We start from the raw sequence: 20826 nt of genomic DNA, 5'->3' as shown, positions 1-20826 counted from the left end.
TAGAAATACAGGTTGAGTTCCTGCTGTCCAGCCTGGATTAAGGTTCCCAAACTGAGCTGAGGGCCCCATCACAAAATAAAGTATTTTGCATTTAAACATTATCTGTCAATTGTAAACAAATGTTACATCATGTGTAGGGGAGAGTGGGGTAAGTTGAGCCATTTTTTACATTCAGCATTACTCTGTCAAGGGAAATATAGTATTCTTTCAAAAATATACAGTATCTGTCACGACTTCCTCCGAGGCTGCCCCTCTCCTTGTTCGGGCAGGCTTCGGCGTTTGTCGTCACCGGCCTTCTAGCCACTGCCGCTCCTCATCTCATCATTCCATTTGTTTTGTCTTGTTTATTACACACACCTGGTTCATATCCCCTCATTAGTACCTGTATAAGTGTTCCCTCTGCCCCCTTGTCTTTGTGTGTGATTGTTTATTGTGGAGGAGAGAGAAGCTCGGTGGAGCTCCATGTATTTTGTATCGCCAGGAATATTCCCTGTGTGCCTTGTATTTTCCAGTGCCCCTGTTTTGCGCACTGGAGTGTTTTTACTAGGGGTGTAACGATCCATCTACTACATCGATGTATCGATTTATATTCCTATGATCCAACTACATCGATCTGTGCTCGTGAGTTGGCCTTTTGGACAACATATATCGATCTAACATCGTTTTAAAATGTAATAAATCGATTGTATCGATACTAGGAAATAACCCATTGGATTTAAGCACGTCAGACTTTATATGGATGTTTTTTCTTAGCACTTTTAATGATAAAGGCTTTAAACATTACTCGATTCACTCTGCCTATCCGTGACGTCATCGCGTCAGCAGCAACGCAAAGGCGCCAAGACAACAAAGCATAGCATGGCGGATGACAGAGGAGAAGCCGACGAGCGAGAAATTATCAAGCCACCATTGCGGTCCTTACAAGAAACAGGAATCTAGGAAACTTCACCTGCACTGTCCAGTATCCAGGTATTTATTTCAGTCACACTGGTTGAATTTTTGGCTAAAAGGTTACTGAATCGATTTCAAGTCACTGAATCGTTTCGGATCGTATAGTTCTAAATGAACCAATATCGTCCTTGAATCGTATCGACAACCACGAATCGTGATACAAATCGAATCGTTGTTAAAACGAATCGTTACACCCCTAATATATATATATATATATATATATATATATATATATATACACATATATATATACATACATATATACATACATATATACATACATATACATACATACATACACATACACATACACATACACATACACATACACATATATATATATATATACACACATACATACACATACATATCCTTTAAAAAAATATATATATATATATTCCCCTTTATTACTTTCCAACCCCACCACCCTTTCCCTACTTGGAGTAAACTAGTGAACAACAATGCTTAGGCCTCTACTTCCAGCTTGTACCTACTATCTACATTTTATGGACAATTTTACAATAATTATATTTTGTTTGTTTTTTCTCCTGAACTTCCTCTACTCTCAACCTCTCCGATCATTTTCATGATGTCCATCCGGTTTGCTTCTATATGCCATATCTTTCTAACTGTGCTCTTTCACAAAAGCTCCCAACCTACAACCTATATACTTATTATGGACACAGTATGCTTACATTATTAGTTATCTTGTTATTATTTGTTGTTAGTTGCTATTAGTCCCATCCTTCAACTCCATTCAACACCTCCCATCTATCTCTTAACACCATCCATATTGGATTTCTATTTGCCATATATTTTTCAACTGTACTGTGATGTTTTACAAAAGTTCTGAACCTTTCTATTCTCATTGTTTCTACAGATTGTGAATTGAAAATAAACATTTTTGCTGTCAATCCTTTGGTCCTTAAATGAAACTGATATACTTTTTTATTTATCACAGTTTTCCTTAACCAATTATGATCTTTAATGCAAGGCCGGCAGACAAGTTCCTTACTTTCTCCCCCTTCCACTTTCCTATTCCATTTTTGCTGTAAGGCTGCAATTATTTGGTTGTAATTTTGGGTAGAGCAGACATTTCCATATGTTTTTGTTAGCTGCATGTGCGACATAACTCCATCAGTCCTACCGATGATATCATTTACGAAGATTATACCTTTTTTAAACATTTTGTCAAAAAAAAGAAGGGTTTTTGTCAATTAGTATATTTGAGTTTAACCACAATATTTGTTGCATTATTTGTTCTGTCGTTTCTGGAGGATTAAATTGAAATTGTAACCAACTTTCTATGGCTTGTTTTAGAAATAGTGATATTTGGGAGATTATTTCCTTTTCAAATAACTGAAAGTGAGTAGTTGTAATCTGAATAAAGGGAAAAGGGCCATTCTTGAACATTGGGTGAGACAATCTTACTAGAGAACCAGTTCGGATTTAAGTATAACTTTTGTATGACTGAAGCTTTTAGTGATAGGTCTAATGCTTTAATATTTAATAATTTCTGTCCTCCGAATTCATATTCATTATATAAATAGGCCCGTTTAATTTTGTCTGGCTTGCCGTTCCAAATAAAATTGAATATTTTTTTCTCATATAATTTAAAAAACTGTTCGCTAGGCGTAGGCAAGACCATAAGCAAATAGGTAAACTGGGATAATACTAAAGAGTTAATCAGAGTGATTTTTCCACAAATTGACAGGTATTTACCTTTCCATGGTAGCAAGATCTTATCTATTTTTGCTAACTTTCTATTAAAATGTATTGAAGTGAGATCATTTATTTCCTTTGGGATATGTATTCCGAGTATATCCACATCACCATCAGACCATTTTATTGGTAAACTATATGGTAATGTAAAATTTTTATTTTTTAGTGATCCAATACATAATATAGTACATTTGTCATAATTTGGTTGTAATCCAGAGAGGTTAGAAAATGTATCTAGATCCTCTATGAGGCTGTGGAGGGATTCTAGTTGTGGATTTAAAAGAAAACGTGAATCATCAGCGTACAATGACACCTTTGTTTTTAAGCCCTGGATTTCTAATCCCCTGATATTATTGTTGGATCTGATTTTAATAGCTAACATCTCGATGGCCACAATAAATAGATATGCCGATAGTAGACAACCCTGTTTCACTCCTCTTGACAGTTTAAAACTTTCTGAGAAATAGCCATTATTTACTATTTTACACCTAGGGTTACTATACATGATTTTGACCCATTTTATAAGAGATTCTCCAAAATTGAAATGCTCCAGGCATTTATATATAAACCCCAGTTGTACTTTATCAAATGCCTTTTCGAAGTCTGCTTTTCGAAGTCGGTATGCACATTTTAGTGGGTCTAGGGTGTTGGGCAAGGTGGAGATTTGAGGTTTTATTTATTTGCACCGAAGTAAATAAGTGAAAGTCAAAACAGTACAGATAAAAATGGCGTGCAGGTCAGGTTGGAAGCCTTATATGAAAACCACACCACAAATATAAGTACCAAAAAAAATAGTTAAGTTAAACAAAGAATATGAATTATATAATTGTACATGACATACTCAGTATACAAGAACAAACATGTTTGATTATGTGTGTGTGTGCACGCTTGTCTGTCTGTGTGTGTGTGTTTGTGTGTGAGTGTGTGTGTGTGTGTGTGTGTGTGTGTGTGTGTGTGTGTGTGTGAGAGAGAGAGAGAGTTAGGCTACCTGGAGGGGATTATTGGGTAGTTTGGTTTATCAGGCTGACCCCCAGTCTTCACTTGAATTTATTGAGGGATGATGAGGTTTTGGCAATATGAAGATAAGAATTCCAGAGTATGGTACCTCTATAACTGATGGAGAATTGACTATGTGGGGAGGGTGAAAGTTATCGCAGTGTCTTGTGTTATATAGATGGATTTCAGAATTAACCTGAAATAATCAATTGAAGGGTTTATGTAAACAGTCTGGGAGGCATGAGTATTTGTAGATGAAAGTGCATAATTGGCGTACATTAATGTCATAAATAGACAAGGGTTAAAACGCTTAAAGGTTCTACTCACGTTAGCAACCGAGATCGGGAGGCCACATCTCTAGCTTATCGTTTTGATTGAAGCTCATATTGTCAGGTAGGCCTAATTAACTTTTTCTAGAAATTGTGTTTATTTTTTACTCAACTATTTTGTAAATGAAATAAAATGTAAACGTTTTAGAGCTCAAAAATAAAATCCACTTTCCATTGAAAACTTTTGGTGCAATTCTATTTTACAACCACAAGATGGTGTCTGATGCTGGAGCAATGAATAAATAGCCTAGTCATCAACGTAGCCTGTCTATACTCTGATCCATATTACAGTCTATTGAGAGGCCTATGTAGGCTAATAAAGATGTAATGAGGATAATAAACAAAAAACAACAACCTTTTTTATCAATTAATTTTCATGTAATAGTCTTGACATACCTTATATAAAATGCAATTCCCGATTAAGCCTAATCCCGGTCAAGGCTACAACAGGTAAAAGTTACATATTAATCAAGGGATGATTGTTGGATGATGCTTTGTAAATATCAATCAAAACAAACTGAACGTAACCCCAGGACCAGGACATAACCACAGAGCTCTCCAGAGGGTGGTGCGGTTAGCACAACGCATCACCGGTGGCAAACTACCTGCCCTCCAGGACACCTACAGCACCCGATGTCACAGGAAGGCCAAAAAGATAATCAAGGACAACTACCACCCGAGCCACTGCCTGTTCACCCCGCTATCATCCAGAAGGCGAGGTCAGTACAGGTGCATCAAAGCTGGGAACGAGAGACTGAAAAACAGCTTCTATCTCAAGGCCATCAGACAGTTAAACAGCCAACACTAGCACAGAGAGGCTGCTGCCTACATACAGACTTGAAAATCACTGGCCACTTTAATAAATGGAACACTAGTCACTTTAATAATGCCACTTCAATCATGTTTACATATCTTGCATTACCCATCTCATATGTATATACTGTATTCCAGGGTTCTTCAATTCCAGTCCTGGAGGGCCGAAACACCTCTGTTTTTCATCCTCTCCTTCTAATCAGGGGCTAATTCAGACCTGGGACACCAGGTGAGTGCAATTAACTACCAGGTAGAAATAAAAAACAGAAGTGTTTCGGCCCTCCAGGACCGGAATTGAAGAACCGTGCTGTATTCTATACTATCTATTGCATCTTAGCCTATGCCACTCTGACAATGACATTGCTCATCCATATATTTATATATTCTTATTCCATTCCTTTACCTAGATTTGTGTGTATTAGGATTTTGTTGTGGAACTGTTCAATATTTCTTGGTAGATATTGCTGCACTGTCGGAACTAGAAGCACAAGCATTTCGCTACACTCGCAATAACATCTGCTAAACATGTGTTTGACCAATACATTTGATTTGATTTGATTAGTGTAGTGCACTGCATACATCAGAAGATTTTCCAGCCTCCTGTACCATCGTATGCGAGAGACCTTTTGAATAGGGGGTATCGTTTACATTCTATATCCATCATGGTCATTTGGTCACCGGCGGTCAGGGCCTCCATGAAGAAAGTCTTTGTTGCTGCTTCCACTCCTTTTACTAAGCCTTTATTGTTGGGTCAAAGGAAAGACCGCAAGCTGCGTGTGTAGAGCTGGTCAGGCCCTCTTATTGTGTTTCATAGGCTACAACAGATTCAAAAGTAAAACATCTTAAAACCACACCTCTTTCAGCTCTCCGCTTCCAGCAATTGTTCCTGCCTGAGTCTTATCTAGCTTCCCTCCCAGTCCATGGGGAATGTGCCCTCACTGCCCCGCTCTCTGAAGACTCACTCTATCATATGAGTGAACACATAAGCTGGAGACACGATAGGTGGAACACGAAAGGCACATGACCAGTCACAAACTGATGTCTCGCGCTCAGGAACAAAAGTTAATGGTGTGATAATAAAATTCAATTGTTTCATCATATTATGAAGTCAGTTACATACAAACTGTATATATCCTGCCCTCTTTGCCCCTCTCTATTCTCTATAGTCAGTGAGATGTCTCTATTTGGGCCTACTCTACACTGAGTTGATTTCTCAGCTATTCTTTCAACCGTTTTTTATTGACACATTTAAAAACTAAAAAGTAAACATAAAACTTACTTCAGGCTAGGGTATTCATCTTATCAATTCTTGTTGAATGATTGACTTCATGTGTGTCAGTAAAAGTGATTGATCATGCATTTCTGGGCATATTATTCACCTTCAATAATCTGGTGAAGGTTTTGACGTTTATAATAGTGTCACGTTTATGATGAATTCCTCCTATCTAGTGAAATCATCATGGTGTATGATGTGTAGAATGAATCGCACATACTTGCACAGAAAATGGCATAACTCCCACTACAAGTCAAGCTTTATCAATTATTTCCAATGTTCTCAAGAAGAATGATGTGGAAGAATGGTGTTCTTCACAGACCGCAGAGTGAGTAGTGGGCCTCACCTATCAGTTGTTCAGGGGCCATTAGGGAACACATGCAGCCCAGTTTGGATCTGCGGTACTGTGCTGCTGCTCAACTCCTCAGAATGGTAGGTCATGCAGGTCTTGAGTTGTGATGGGCGGAAAGGTGAGGCAGGATGTTCTTATTTACAGTACCTGCCACAGAGAGCTGCCAATACCGTTTGTTGCAGTGATGGAGGAAACCAGTCTGCTGCACATCCACACACGATGGGGTGCTGCTTGGGAACAGTGGACTCACGCCACGCACAGAGGATTATTTACGTTTGATATAAAAAGCTGCATATCCTGTTTCCAAAGTTAAAAATAAATCCAATAAATATTTATTCTAAGAATTCGAACAGATATCTTGTATCAGATATGACAATGATTGTTTGCTTTTTTTCCCCCTTTGAAAACTCCCACTTCTGACATGCTGGTTGCCCCTCTACTTTTAGATACTAGGTTTACTATTTTTAATTGATCAAGGTCAAGTAAGCTGTTTTACATTCTCTTCATGCAATGTTGTGACTTGTATTGGGCAATGAAGGGCAGTGCAAGTTGGTGAATTGTGAAACAGTGAATTCAAGAATTGAAATGTAATATAATGTTGATGTTGCACTAAATGCATCTGTAAATGATGTCTGACTGGTTCATTTAACATCTTTAATTTCCTGCCAGTGAAGTCTTTGAACGGGTTTTCAAGTCATTCAAAACCTTAAGTGAAATAACTGTTTGATGATGTAGCAAAGAGGATGGTGCCAATACCGTCATCAAGAAATATGATGTATAATATAGGCTATTTACATGTCATGTTAGTGAAATGAAAATGCAGAAAGTGATTCTAGAACTGAACACTGTCACAGCAGTTTGTCCTGAACAAGTGACGTTGCGTACTTCCTTTGTTTTTCACTATAAAGACTCAAATGGCCACGCACTGCAAGCAGTGCTGAGTACGGGGGCGGGATTTAGAAATTCTTTCAGACAGTTGTGCATTAATTAGTCTGCACTACCGTTGTTCAGAGGATGCATGGTTGATTTTTCTCTGCTATGTTTATTTAAAAATGTGAGCCTTTTGTTATCGTGTAGAACATATTTTAGGAATCAGGCACTTAGTGGCAACGCTTGATAAAATTCATTCCATTCAGTTCCAAGGAGGGAGGGATACGGTCGCACGGGTCGCACCTGCCCTCGGGGACTGTCTCTTCAATTGCAAATAGTCTTATTGGAGCCAGAACTGCTAACTGCGCAGGGGAGCTGTCCTGCAAAACTATCTATGGGATACAAGGACAACTGCTGAGTTTCTTAGATTTAGATCTAAGGATTTTGGGGATTTAAAACGGAAAGGAATTTGTCATATCACTTTTGGACTATTAGCCCTACCTGAGAACTTTCTCCCTTTTCATTCTCCGCCAACACTTTTGGCTCTTCCTTGGGATTGATTTTATTGGGGTAGGCCTATCATCTGTGGTCGACAGAATGGCCCGGCTCGACTGCGCGAAACTGTCAATCCTCTTTCATTTGATCACGTATATAACCGGTAAGAATTATTCCATATTTATCCAGAGATGGTTTATCCAAACATATTATTTGGTTATCCGAGTTGGACCGCAGTATAATTTGTTACTTAATGCCCCCACATTTGGTGATTTATTTGCCTGTCCAGTATGAATAACTGAAGATTGATATTCACATTTAGTCTGTAATTATGCTGGTATGCAGCCTATTAATAAGCAGATTGTATTTTTATATTCAAGAGTTTGAAGAGATGAACTAAGTTTGTTTTGAACTGGGCACGTTTTACGACATAGGTTTATGAGGTGATCATGTTCAAGGATCAAGAATAATCCTGTTTAAATCATGACAATACCACACAATCCAACTAAGTTAAAATATCACTTGTTGCTGAAGTTGAATGCCCCTGTTCTTTCTTGGAATTTAAATTCCATGTCGTTGAAATGTAGTTAATATGGTAATTCAAGTTAATTAAAACATCCACGGCTGAGGTTCTGGCAATTAGGAATCCATACAGGGATGGACATTGCAGTTCATCTTGTCACCAGTAGATGTAGTCACTTTCCATTGATGTGAGGATTTAGCCTAATTGAGTATATGGTACTGTGGTGTTTTAGCTTGGTGAGTTTATTACCTATATCTATGAGTTTATTATCACCTATACCTTATCACCTATTACCTCATTTAGTTGACTGTTCTCAGTTAATCTCAAATGAGTTCATTTAGATTGGTAGTTTTTGTATAAAATCTATTGGATATTGGTGAAATTATGTCTGATGTGTTACAGTGGTCCTCTGTAGCTCAGCTGGTAGAGCACAGCGTTTGTAACGCCAAGGTAGTGGGTTCGATCCCCGGGACCACCCATACACAAAAAAAATGTATGCACGCATGACTGTAAGTCGCTTTGGATAAAAGCGTCTGCTAAATGGCATATTATTATATTATTATTATTACAGTAAACTCGGCTCCTGGAGGAAGTAAAAATCTATTTGAAAAAAGAACCAGTGTTTCAGTTATGGTGAAAATATTTATTCTAGCATTGTTATCATGTGGATCTCCTGAGTGAAAGGTTGTTCAACATCTTGAGAATAGAATGTGTGTTTCACAAAGCAAGCCACATTGTTATCACTTGGCATCCCCAGGATCTTGATGCCTCACCACGTAAACAAAATGGAGCAGATAAGGTGGATGTTTCTCTAGATTGTGTCTTGCCCAGTGTGCTACACAGATATATGTCTTCCTCCCCGTGTCGAAATATACATCACATCCAAACAGAGGAAATACTGCCCCCCTCTATCCCCTCCATCCCCTGCTACTTTTTTAGTGTCTAGCTTTGTCTACAATGTTTCCAAGTAGATTTCCTTCACTGTCCACAAGCGGAGCGTGGGAAAGACACAAGGAGGAAGCGGACGGAGGGGCAGGAGGCACCCTGGAATTGTTCTGGCCAGTAGAGGTCACGGAAACGTGACACGCTACCTGAGAAAATATTACTTCCCGGAGCTCCTTACGCTCACAGTCAACCACCAATGTATGTCTAGCCCCAATCTTAAGACAATGGGGAGGAGGAAAGGGAGACCATTGTTTCTGCATGGTGATTGGCTGTATGGTAGGGCCATTGGTAGTAAATGGGGTCTAAAGACTGAGGGATGTGGAGAGGTTTGGTCAGTGGGACAGGTACAGTACCACGGAGATTGGGGGTGATTTGTCCACTACAAATAATCTGAAATAAACCCAACTCAATTGAAAAACAGGCATTTATTCCTTATTGTGCTGGTGATGCGACTTTGTTTAGTATTGTGAGTCGTTGAGATTGTTGGTGGATTTGTACGACAATGCTAGAGATAAGTGAAATAGGAGGCATTGATTATAGATGCTTGAAATTGGTAAATCCTCTTTCCTATTGCTTTTTCCCACGATAAGCAAAACGCGAATACGCACTGTTCATTAATATATTGTATTTGTTACCCAACTCTCTCCAGATCATGGCTGACCCTTATTGGGCCTTATCTGTCAAACCCATTTAACCATTATATTCCTTATGACTCATTCAATGATAGAAAGGCTAAGGAAATCTCTGCCAGGTATATGGCACGTGTTATTTGATTATTAGTACATATTTTACTTTGAGTGGTATGTGTGACTGCTTTTGATTTAGCGCAAGGCATGAGTCCAGCGCTTCTCTCCTCCTCGGCCTGCTGGCACTATCTGAAGCCTTATGGCTCTGACAGCGGGAGAGTTCTTTCCTGCAGCAGCTCTCTGCTCGGGACCATGAAAACAGAGCTTTATTTGATGTAAATCTGTCTTGTGTTCATAGCATACAAGTTCTCCCTCCACCAGTACAGTGATAAGGTGTGTGCACTAAAAAGTAAAGTTGGACTATGCATTACAACCAGGTTTAACCCCATTTGTCTATTACCGTGGCTATTTCTCATGGGATAATATAATCTGTCTTGGGATTGTTGCCTAACATCACATGGATGGGAACAGAACATTCAAATGGGAACTATCTCAATCACCTTCAGAAATGATGCTTGAAATTTCCCATCTGCTGGAAGGTCAGACCCAGAGCAGGGTTGTGGTTGGGATGAGTCAGGGAGTTTATGGCATAGTTTTGACACCCACACCACAGTTAATGGAGACCAAGAGGACAGTAGGGTTCCACTGACCATAAGTCATTGACTGAATCACACAAAATTAGAGGGTGGAGAAAACTCCTCAAATCAAAATGGGATGTTTGTTGATCAAAGTTGCTTCATTTTCAGCCGCAAAACCGTAAGTCCAGAACAAAATCAAAAACTTTGCCTATCCATTTCAGCCGCTTAGTTAAAAGGGAAGAACTGGATCAAATGTAACATTATCCAACCGTGCACTTCACTGGCCTCACATCTCACTTAAATGAGATTCCAATTCAAACAACCTGTTCCAAAAGTCAGTCTGTAGTGTCAAATGGAAACTCCATGGTCCAGTGTGCCTTTTGAAGCTGTTTCTCTTGGTTAAGGAGTTTAATGTTCCAGTTAAGTTGATTTTTAAATCGTTTTTCTCCCGTCTGTGGGCACTTGAAATGGCCAATGGGAGTGATAGGGAGAGGTCATCCAAGTTCAATGGGAGCTCATCCCTCACCAGCGGTATGTCCGTGTCATGCAGCCTACACAGACACACACACACACACACACACACACACACCAAGCATCTCTGTTTCTCTCTGACGGACTAGACTGCTGCCAACATAGCCACCAGTGTGGTGTTATTCCAAGGTGAAATATTAACTGAGCTGTTGGTGTTGGCAGGTTTCCTTAGATCTCTTACCTCTCTTGTGCATGATGGATTCTTGGCTTGGGAGACTTCTACCAGCACAGCAGAAGCACTTCAGTTGAATCTGGATATTTTACATTCAGGGATCAGTTGTTATTGCTGTTATTAACAGGGATAATAGCAGCGTCCCCCTCTATAAGACATATATCTTTCTTACTGAGCCGGCAATACTTTTTCTTTTAACCCCTGCATGGGATTTCAATTTCAAGGAGTTTCTGTCCGCCAGCCAGTCGTAATCTCACATGTTATGGAACAAGAATCCTCCTGGCTTACACTGTGGAAGGGCTCGTAGGAATGTCGTTATACATGATATTCCTATAGTTAGCCACGTTTAATTCTGTATAACCAGGAAAAGCTGACTGGCCACCCGTCTTGGTTAGATGTTCCTTTATTCTGCCTTTTTAAAGGAGATGGTGGGACATTCTGTCTCCAAACTCTTGTCAATGCTTTCAGCTCTCTGTTGTAAATCTGCCACCAGAGCATAGAACATCTTGTGAGTTTGTCTTTCTGTTTGTCTGTTCTGACTCACTCAACCTAAAGACCTCTGGCTAAGAACGACATCGCAGCAGGATGGTTGTATCGTCACGTCATGAGGCAATGAATATAGCAGTGCAGGACAGGTTAACCCCAATGTAACCTCACAATCCATTATAGCCCACCAACTGTGAGCCAGTAAAGCCTTGAAATTAATAATGGAATATTTTACCTTCCATGTTTGGGAAATTCACAGTATTGTTAAAGCCAGTTGCTTAATCTAAATATATTGTTAAACATGTGTGGAAATATTGTAATGTGCCATTGAGGTAAAAATGGTGGCCCTGGCTACTGTTGTGCTGCTCTGCTGTATCCATGGACACACTGCAGCGAATATGACTCACAAGACTCTGACCTTTCTCTTTTATAAAGGAGTGCCCTCCACCATCCTCTCTCTGTCCTTTGTTCCCCATGTTGGACTTACGAAGAGATGGAGTGGCAAGGTTAAACGAGGAAGTCATTGTTTCGCATTGTTGTTTTTGCCTTGAAGACCCAAAAAAAGATCCTCTCCCCCTCACTCCAGAGACTGCCTTACTGGTATATGGTAGGACAGGAAGCACAGGGAGACATGTACCAGCCGCAGATGAGGGACTTCCGTACATTATTCGCAGCACTTTAAAGAGGAAGAGAGAGAGAAAGAGAGAGAGTGGGAGTCTGAATGTGGCAGTAGCCAGGCAGTCCGGGCTAGTTGCCAACAGCTCATGTGTGATATTGCGTAATAAAGACCATTATTACGGTATGTGATGACTGTACTATCACTGTGTTCGGGAGGAAATCCCAAGTCAAAACCCTTAAGCGGCATCATATTGAGTTCGCCAGCAGTTTCTTACCTAAAGGATTCAACATCAAAACAAATGTTATTTGTCACATGCTTCGTAAACAACAGGTGTAGACTAACAGTGAAATGCTTACTGACGGGCCCTTCCCAACAATGCAGAGAGAAAAATAGAAATAATAGATCATGACAATAACACAAGGAATAAATAGAAATGTAATAACCCAAGGAATAAATAGAAATGTAATAACACGAGGAGTAAATAGAAATGTAATAACACGAGGAATAAATAGAAATGTAATAACACAAGGAATAAATAGAAATGTAATAACACGAGGAATAAATAGAAATGTAATAACACGAGGAATAAATAGAAATGTAATAACACTAGGAATAAATAGAAATGTAATAACACAAGGAATAAATAGAAATGTAATAACACGAGGAATAAATAGAAATGTAATAACTCAAGGAATAAATAGAAATGTAATAACACAATGAATAAATAGAAATGTAATAACACGAGGAATAAATAGAAATGTAATAACACAAGGAATAAATAGAAATGTAATAACTCAAGGAATAAATAGAAATGTAATAACACAATGAATAAATAGAAATGTAATAACACGAGGAATAAATAGAAATGTAATAACACAAGGAATAAATAGAAATGTAATAACACGAGGAATAAATAGAAATGTAATAACACAAGGAATAAATAGAAATGTAATAACACAATGAATAAATAGAAATGTAATAACACAAGGAATAAATAGAAATGTAATAACACAAGGAATAAATACACAATGAGAAACGATAACTTGGCTATATACCCGGGCTACCAGTACCGAGTCGATGTACAGTGGTAGGGTACAAGGTAATTAGGTAGATATGTAAATATTGATAGGGATAAAGTGACTAGGCAATGGGATAGATAATAAACAGTAACAGCAGCGTATGTGATGAGTCAAAAGAGATTAGTGCAAGAAGGGTCAATGCAAATATTCCAGGTAGCTATTGGTTAACTTATTTAGCTAACTATTTAGCAGTCTTATGGCTTGGGGGTAGAAGCTGTTCAGGGTCCTGTTGGTTCCAGACTTGGTGCAACGGTACTGCTTGCAGTGCAGTAGCAGAGAGAACAGTCTATGACTTGGGTAACTGGAGTCTCTGACAATTTGTAGGGCCTTCTTCTGACACCGCCTGGTATAGAGATCCTGGATGGCAGGGAGCTCGGCCCCAGTGATTTACAGGGCCGTACGCATTACCCTCTGTAGCGCCTTGCGGTCGGGTGCTAGTTGCCATACCAAGCGGTGATGCAGCCAATCAAGATGCTCTCAATGGTGCAGCTGTATAACTTTTTGAGGATCTGAGAGCCCATGCCAAATGTTTTAAGCCTCCTGATGGGGAAGAGGCGTTGTGGTACCCTCTTCACGACTGTGTTGATGTGTGTGGACCATGATAATTCCTTGTTGATGTGGACAACGAAGAACTTGAAGCTCTCGACCGTCTCCACTACAGCCCTGTCGATGTGGATGGGGGTGTGCTCGGCCCCCCATTTCCTGTAGTCCACAATCAGCTCCTTTGTCTTGCTGATGTTGAGGGAGAGGTTGTTGTCCTGGCACCACACTGTCAGGTCTCTGACCTCCCTGTAGGCTGTCTCATCGTCGTCGGTGATCAGGCCTACAATCATTGTGTCGTCTGCAAACTTAATGATGATGTTGGAGTCGTTCGCGACCACGCAGTCATGGGTGAACAGGGAGTACAGGAGGGGACTAAGCACGCACCCCTGAGGGGCCCCCGTGTTGATGGTCAGCGTGGCGGAAGTGTTGTTGCCTACCCTCACCACCAGGGGGCAGTCCATCAGGAAGTCCAGGATCCAGTTGCAGAGGGAGGTGTTTAATCCCAGGGTCAGTGGTGTAAAGTACTACTTAAGTATTTCTTTGGGGTAACTGTACTTTACTTTACTATTTATATTTTTGACAACTTTTACTTTAACTTCACTACATTCCTAAAGAAAATAATGTACTTTTTACTCCATACATTTTCCCAAAAGTACTCGTTACATTTTGAATGCTTAGCAGGACAGGAAAATGGTTCAATTTATGCACTTATCAAGAGAACATCCCTGGTCATCCCTACTGCCTCTGATCTGGTGGACTCACTAAATGCTTGATTTGTAAATGATGTCTGAGTGTTGGAGTGTGCCCCTGGCTATCCATAAATACAAATAACACGAACACTGTGCCTTCTGGTTTGCTTAATATAAGGAATTTTAAATGATTTATACTTTTACTTTTACTTTTGATACTTAAGTATATTTTAGCAAAAACATTTACTTTTGATACTTAAGTATATTTTAAACCAAATACTTTTAGACTTTTATTCAAGTAGTATCTTTACTTTTACCCAAGTATGACAATTGAGTACTTTTTCCACCACTGCCCAGGGTCTTTATCTTAATGATGAGCTTGAAAGGCACAATGGTATGGAACGCTGAGCTGTAGTCAATGAACAGCTCATGAGATAGTATTTGGATTACACAAGTTTCTGGCAGAAAACAGCTGAAACTATTTTGGGGGTTTTAAAGAGCACACTAATTTCCATGGGGACTAGACACAAAGATAGGCTTTGGATTAGTTTAAAAACTGTCAATTTGTCCGTTTAGCTTGACCCCAAACACGTCCAAATAGAGCTTGGAATCCCAACCTTTTAGAAGCAAAAGTCCTTCCTGGAAGTGTAGCGACAGCATGTGTTTTCAAAACACAATGTCCTGTCCTTTGCTGTTTCCCCAGCTCTGCACAGAGGGAGGCTAGGGAGTTATGAATGGGGGTCCCAGTGTAACACCACCAATGTCAACTGCTGTTTGAAAACTGGCACAAGGGCCCAACGCCAGCCAACAGAGTGAGCTAAATATGGCAACCCAGAGAGGCATCGGATAGTTGCTCTCTCTCTCTGTTTTTTGTTGGTTCCATGCATGTCCTCTTCTTTTATGACTCCTAATGAGAACCAGGTCTGGGACCCTCTGAACTGAACCACCACAACAAGCACAATTTCTGGAATTTTGCAGGCGTTCCGCTGGAGGAATGCGGCACACAGCTGTTCGGTGGTGGGGGGGGTGGGGGGTGGGGGGGTGGGGGGGGCTTGAAGAGGGGGTTATTTTTAAGTGGGATGCTGGGTGCCCCAGCTGAACCATCCATCTGTAGTTTGTTACAGAGCAGAGCGGAGGCAACTGCCTGGTTTTAGGAGAAGAGTTTCCCTCCAGTGAGGTGTGAGGTCAGGTTGTGGTATGTAGTGCGTTTGTGTGTGTGTGTGAGAGAGACACTTTGTGCGTACAGTATGTAAAAGCAAGTGGATCAAAGTGTGGAACAAAAGTGGTGGTGTGGTAGAGAGTGGAGTGGAGTGGAGTGGTAGAGTTTTTGAATGCCAGAAATCTCAAGAGTCAAGTTCAATTACAACCAAACCATAATAGAGTAACTTAGTATCAGCAGTAGGCCATTTGTGGACAGTAAATAAAATAGTGATGGGGGAAAGAAATCCATACAGTTACATATCACAATATTATTCTTGGACGATATTATATAGCTCGTTGACAATTTTTGCTACTGTAGGTAGCGTTCGCTAGCGCTAGCCGGCTGTACCTGTGGCAAAAATCCTATACCTTGTTCTCCATCTTCCTTTTAAATAGTGAGCCAACATGTTTTCAGCTCTGTTATTTCCCTGACTGATCAAAACTCATTTTCTCATGATTTCTCTTGTCTCTCTCCAGCAGACATATAGTGAGAAATATGTTTGAAATATCAAATCCCAATAAAATCGCAGTATCGGATCGCAATACATATCATATTGGCACCTAAGTAGCATGATAATATTGTATCGTGAGGTCCCTGGCAATTCCCAGCCCTAGTAAATAAGAGTTTTTAGGAGTATATTTTTAAAAAGCATTCATGGACAACCTATGAGTTTTGGGAAACATTAGCTTTAGGCAAGACCATTTTCTAGGAATCTCGGTGTGAGTATGTTCTTTTCTCTCAGCTAGTTTGAAATATGCACTGTCACATTCTTCAGGCCTTTGTTTATGTACACATCGATCCATCCATGTGTAAATACACACATGGGCAATAACAAAAAAGTACTACCTACAGAGTCATAACGTGTTTGTCTGAAGATTGTGATCTCTGATTATGTTTAGCATAAGGAGAAGTATTAAAGAGAGTGGTGTAGTATACTTCGCCCCTATACTGTAGTACTCTGTCATACTGAGAGGAATGCTTTGATCACTTCGAAAAACTTTGACCACATCCCTTCTCCTCCAAATAACCTTGGACTCATATGAAACAATGATGTTATAACGTATTGGGAGGAAGATGATATTGAGTGCCAACATTGGCATGGGCAGTTCATTCTTGGACAACAGCTGTTCAGACCCTCACAATGAAACAAATCGTAACTCTGTGTACTTTTGTGTGTGTGTGTGTGTGTTTTGTGTGTTCACGTGCATGTGTGTGTGTGTTTCTGGAGTCCACACAGGGAATTAGCCTTGCTGTGTTATTCCATTGTCTTTTTGGATACTGTGGCATACAAATAAAAGCTTCCTGGCTTCCCTGCTCTTAACCCTCCCGTTGTCCTAGGGTCAAAATGACCCGCCACTGTGTTGAACCAACTTTATTTAATTTTTATATTTTTGGGATCATTTGTGAGAAGGAGGCAGTGATACTTTCTTTAAAGTCTCACTGCCTCCTTCTCACAAATGATCCCAAAAATATAAAAATTAAATAAAGTTGGTTCAACACAGTGGCAGGTCATTTTGACCCTAGGACAACGGGAGAGAAAATGTAATAAATTGGTTTGCCTGGAAACCGGACTAAACCACACGTTGTCAGTACACAAGCTGCTTGGGGAGTAGAGAGTCAAAAGAAGGAAATCACTTATGAGACCGTCACACCTCACGTACAGCAGAGAGAATGACAGTGCTTCCTATGCTGAGCACCGCATCAACAGCTTCAGCCGGCCCACCACCAACTGGGATTTTTAAACCACCGTTTCAACCTCCCCTTTTGTCCCTCTTCCCTATAAATGTAATAATAGCATACAAAGCATCAACAAGGTCAGAGGTCAATAAAAAAGTACATCTGCCCAAATAAGTGTGTGTCGGTATTGTTATGAGAAAGAGAGGAAGAGAGAGTCCCCACCAAGCTATATTGACTGATTGATCTGGAGGAAGTGCTTGTTGACATGTTGCAGGGCTCATCTGGCTCTGCACGGTTCTCCCCAGTTCTCACAGACTTTTCTGGCTGAGGGGCACAGTAGCTCCCCATGTATACTGTCAAGACAACTATGAAGCAACACTTTGAAATGTGCAGTGTGCATTACTGGGTGTGTTAGCCAATGTGTTAGCCAATGTCTGTATGTGTCTGTGTGTTTTGTATTTTACAGGTCAGGTCAGCCTGCCGGCCCCTCTGCTGCTTCCCTCTGGGGACACACACCTTCTCCACACTGGGAAGTCACTCACCCTCACCTGCAGGTATGACACACACACACACACACACACACACACACACACTGACCCAACAAGTTCCCCAACCATTTTTTTTTTTTTACTTACAGATGTAGGATCTTAATTTGAACCAGTTTGCTACAGCAGTAAAATAATCCTGCAGCCACAGGAAATGTGAATTATTATGTGGATTATAATTAATGGACATTTTTGTAGGAGTTGATACATTTTTCTTAAGGGAAAATCAAGTCTAACATTTCAAAGTGGAAATTACAAATACACTACACATTTTAAATGTCCTGCATTGCAGGAAAGTTCTCCTGCAACAGGGTGATCAAATTAAGATTATACATCTGTATAGGGCCCCATCACAATCAGGAGTCAGGAGTTGTTCCTGACCACACAACCTGACAAGCAAATACTTGTTTTCTACAACTGGGGGTTTCTTGGTCAGGTCATATGGACAGAACAAAAGAGTGTAAATGCCTTTTAAAATGGGCCATTCATTTTGATGATAGAGGTACGAGAAATAATCTGAACTCCCTGGCAAGATTTACCTAAAAAAATCCAACAGGTTAATGCCAACCCCCCTCCCCTGTCATTTATTAGTTCCTGGTTCTGCTCCAGTTGTTGACTGTTCTCTGGACTGCCATAAAATCCTGCCTGGCCCCATTAGACTGCTAGGCCAGGATAAAGTGAGGAGAGGGAAGGTAAAAGGGACTGCAGGAGCATCAGACCATAGAGGCAGCTAGGCAATGACACTGCCAGCCAGGAACCAGTGTGGCCCCATTTATCAATCTGTTCCAATATCCCCAGGGTGCACACATTTGTTAAGCGTTTAGAGAGCCTTGCATCATTTTCTAGACACGCCAGGAATGCTAACCCCTGTGGTCCTAATGCAATGCTTCCCTCCAAGGCCATGTGCTAAAAAGGCCCTGGTCGATAATGATGGTTTCTGGCCTCTGGATGAGAGTTTGAAGTTGCTTGACCCAAGCAGCTGTAGGCAGAGGCAGTGGTATGCAGTGAGAAATGTTTCAAGCTACTCTGGGAGCGCTTTTGATGGGACCTTAAAAACTGACATTGTTTGAAAATATGTGTTATTTGAACACATCATCCCAAAGATCCTAGCCATGTTCCCATGTGAAAGTCCAAGTTATCAAGATAACTCCAGATTATCGGAAGGGCCTTTAAACACTTCCAATAAACATAATCTGAGGGGTCCTGAGGGGAGGGCTGGCCCGGCCCTGACCTAATCAACTGGCAACCGGAACAAAATGGTGTGACACTGGAAAAATTCCCACAGAATAATTACTGTAAACCATTCACCTCTTTCTTCTCCTGAGAATATCCACTATCAAAAAAGAGAAAAGACACATAAGCAGTCGTCATATCAAAGCCAACATTTAACACTGATTTGAATATAAATTATTATTACATCTAAATAAAACTTCAGATAGAATCTTAAAGCTAGAATCCATAGTTGCTACATTCATTTTTGGACTTACAGTGGCTTGCGAAATTATTCACCCCCCTTGGCATTTTTCCTATTTTGTTGCCTTACAACCTGGAATTAAAATAGATTTTTTCGGGGTTTGTATCATTTGATTAACACAACATGCCTACCACTTTGAAGATGCAAAATCTTTTTTATTGTGAAACAAACAAGAAATAAGACAAAAAAAAACCAGAAAACTTGAGCGTGCATAACTATTCACCCCCCAAAGTCAATACTTTGTAGAGCCACCTTTGCAGCAATTACAGCTGCAAGTCTCTTGGGGTATGTCTCTATAAGCTTGGCACATTTAGCCACTGGGATTTTTGCCCATTCTTCAAGGCAAAACTGCTCCAGCTCCTTCAAGTTGGATGGGTTCCGCTGGTGTACAGCAATCTTTAAGTCATACCACAGATTCTCAATTGGATTGAGGTCTGGGCTTTGACTAGGCCATTCCAAGACATTTAAATGTTTCCCCTTAAACCACTCAAGTGTTGCTTTAGCAGTATGCTTAGGGTCATTGTCCTGCTGGAAGGTGAACCTCCGTCCCAGTCTCAAATCTCTGGAAGACTGAAACAGGTTTCCCTGAAGAATTTCCCTGTATTTAGCGCCATCCATCATTCCTTCAATTCTGACCAGTTTCCAAGTCCCTGCCGATTAAAAACATCCCCACAGCATGATGCTGCCACCACTATGTTTCATTGTGGGGATGGTGTTCTCGGGGTGATGAGAGGTGTTGGGTTTGCACCAGACATAGCGTTTTCCTTGATGGCCAAAAAGCTCAATTTTAGTCTCATCTGACCAGAGTACCTTCTTCCATATGTTTGGGGAGTCTCCATCATGCCTTTTGACGAACACCAAATGTGTTTGCTTATTTTTTTCTTTAAGCAATGGCTTTTTTCTGGCTCTTCCGTAAAGCCCAGCTCTGTGGAGTGTACGGCTTAAAGTGGTCCTATGGACAGATACTCCAATCTCCGCTGTAGAGCTTTGCAGCTCTTTCAGGGTTATCTTTGGTCTCTTTGTTGCCTCTCTGATTAATGCCCTCCTTGCCTGGTCCGTGAGTTTTGGTGGGCGGCCCTCTCTTGGCAGGTTTGTTGTGGTGCCATATTCTTTCCATTTTTTAATAATGGATTTAATGGTGTTTCGTGGGATGTGTATATATACTGAGATCATGTGATAGATCATGTGACACTTAGATTGCACACAGGTGGACTTTATTTAACTAATTATGTGACTTCTGAAGGTAATTGGTTGCACAATATCTTATTTAGGGGCTT

The 20826-nt window shown here is 40.4% G+C and overlaps 1 protein-coding gene across 1 annotated transcript in view; it reads left to right on the top strand.

Moving 5' to 3' along the window:
- The first annotated feature begins 7391 nt into the window (after window positions 1-7391).
- LOC121542938 (vascular endothelial growth factor receptor kdr-like) overlaps window positions 7392-20826 on the top strand; it is a 60636-nt gene continuing 47201 nt past the window's right edge. The window contains exons 1-2 of the mRNA XM_041852577.1: window positions 7392-7964; window positions 17997-18084. Of these exons, the coding sequence (XP_041708511.1) occupies window positions 7904-7964; window positions 17997-18084 (149 nt within the window). The 5' untranslated portion in view covers window positions 7392-7903. The remainder of the gene's footprint in view (window positions 7965-17996; window positions 18085-20826) is intronic.

This window comes from Coregonus clupeaformis, chromosome 3, assembly GCF_020615455.1.
Source record: "Coregonus clupeaformis isolate EN_2021a chromosome 3, ASM2061545v1, whole genome shotgun sequence".
In the NCBI taxonomy this organism is placed as follows: Eukaryota; Metazoa; Chordata; class Actinopteri; order Salmoniformes; family Salmonidae; genus Coregonus; species Coregonus clupeaformis.
This window is presented reverse-complemented; position numbering and strand designations above follow the sequence as displayed.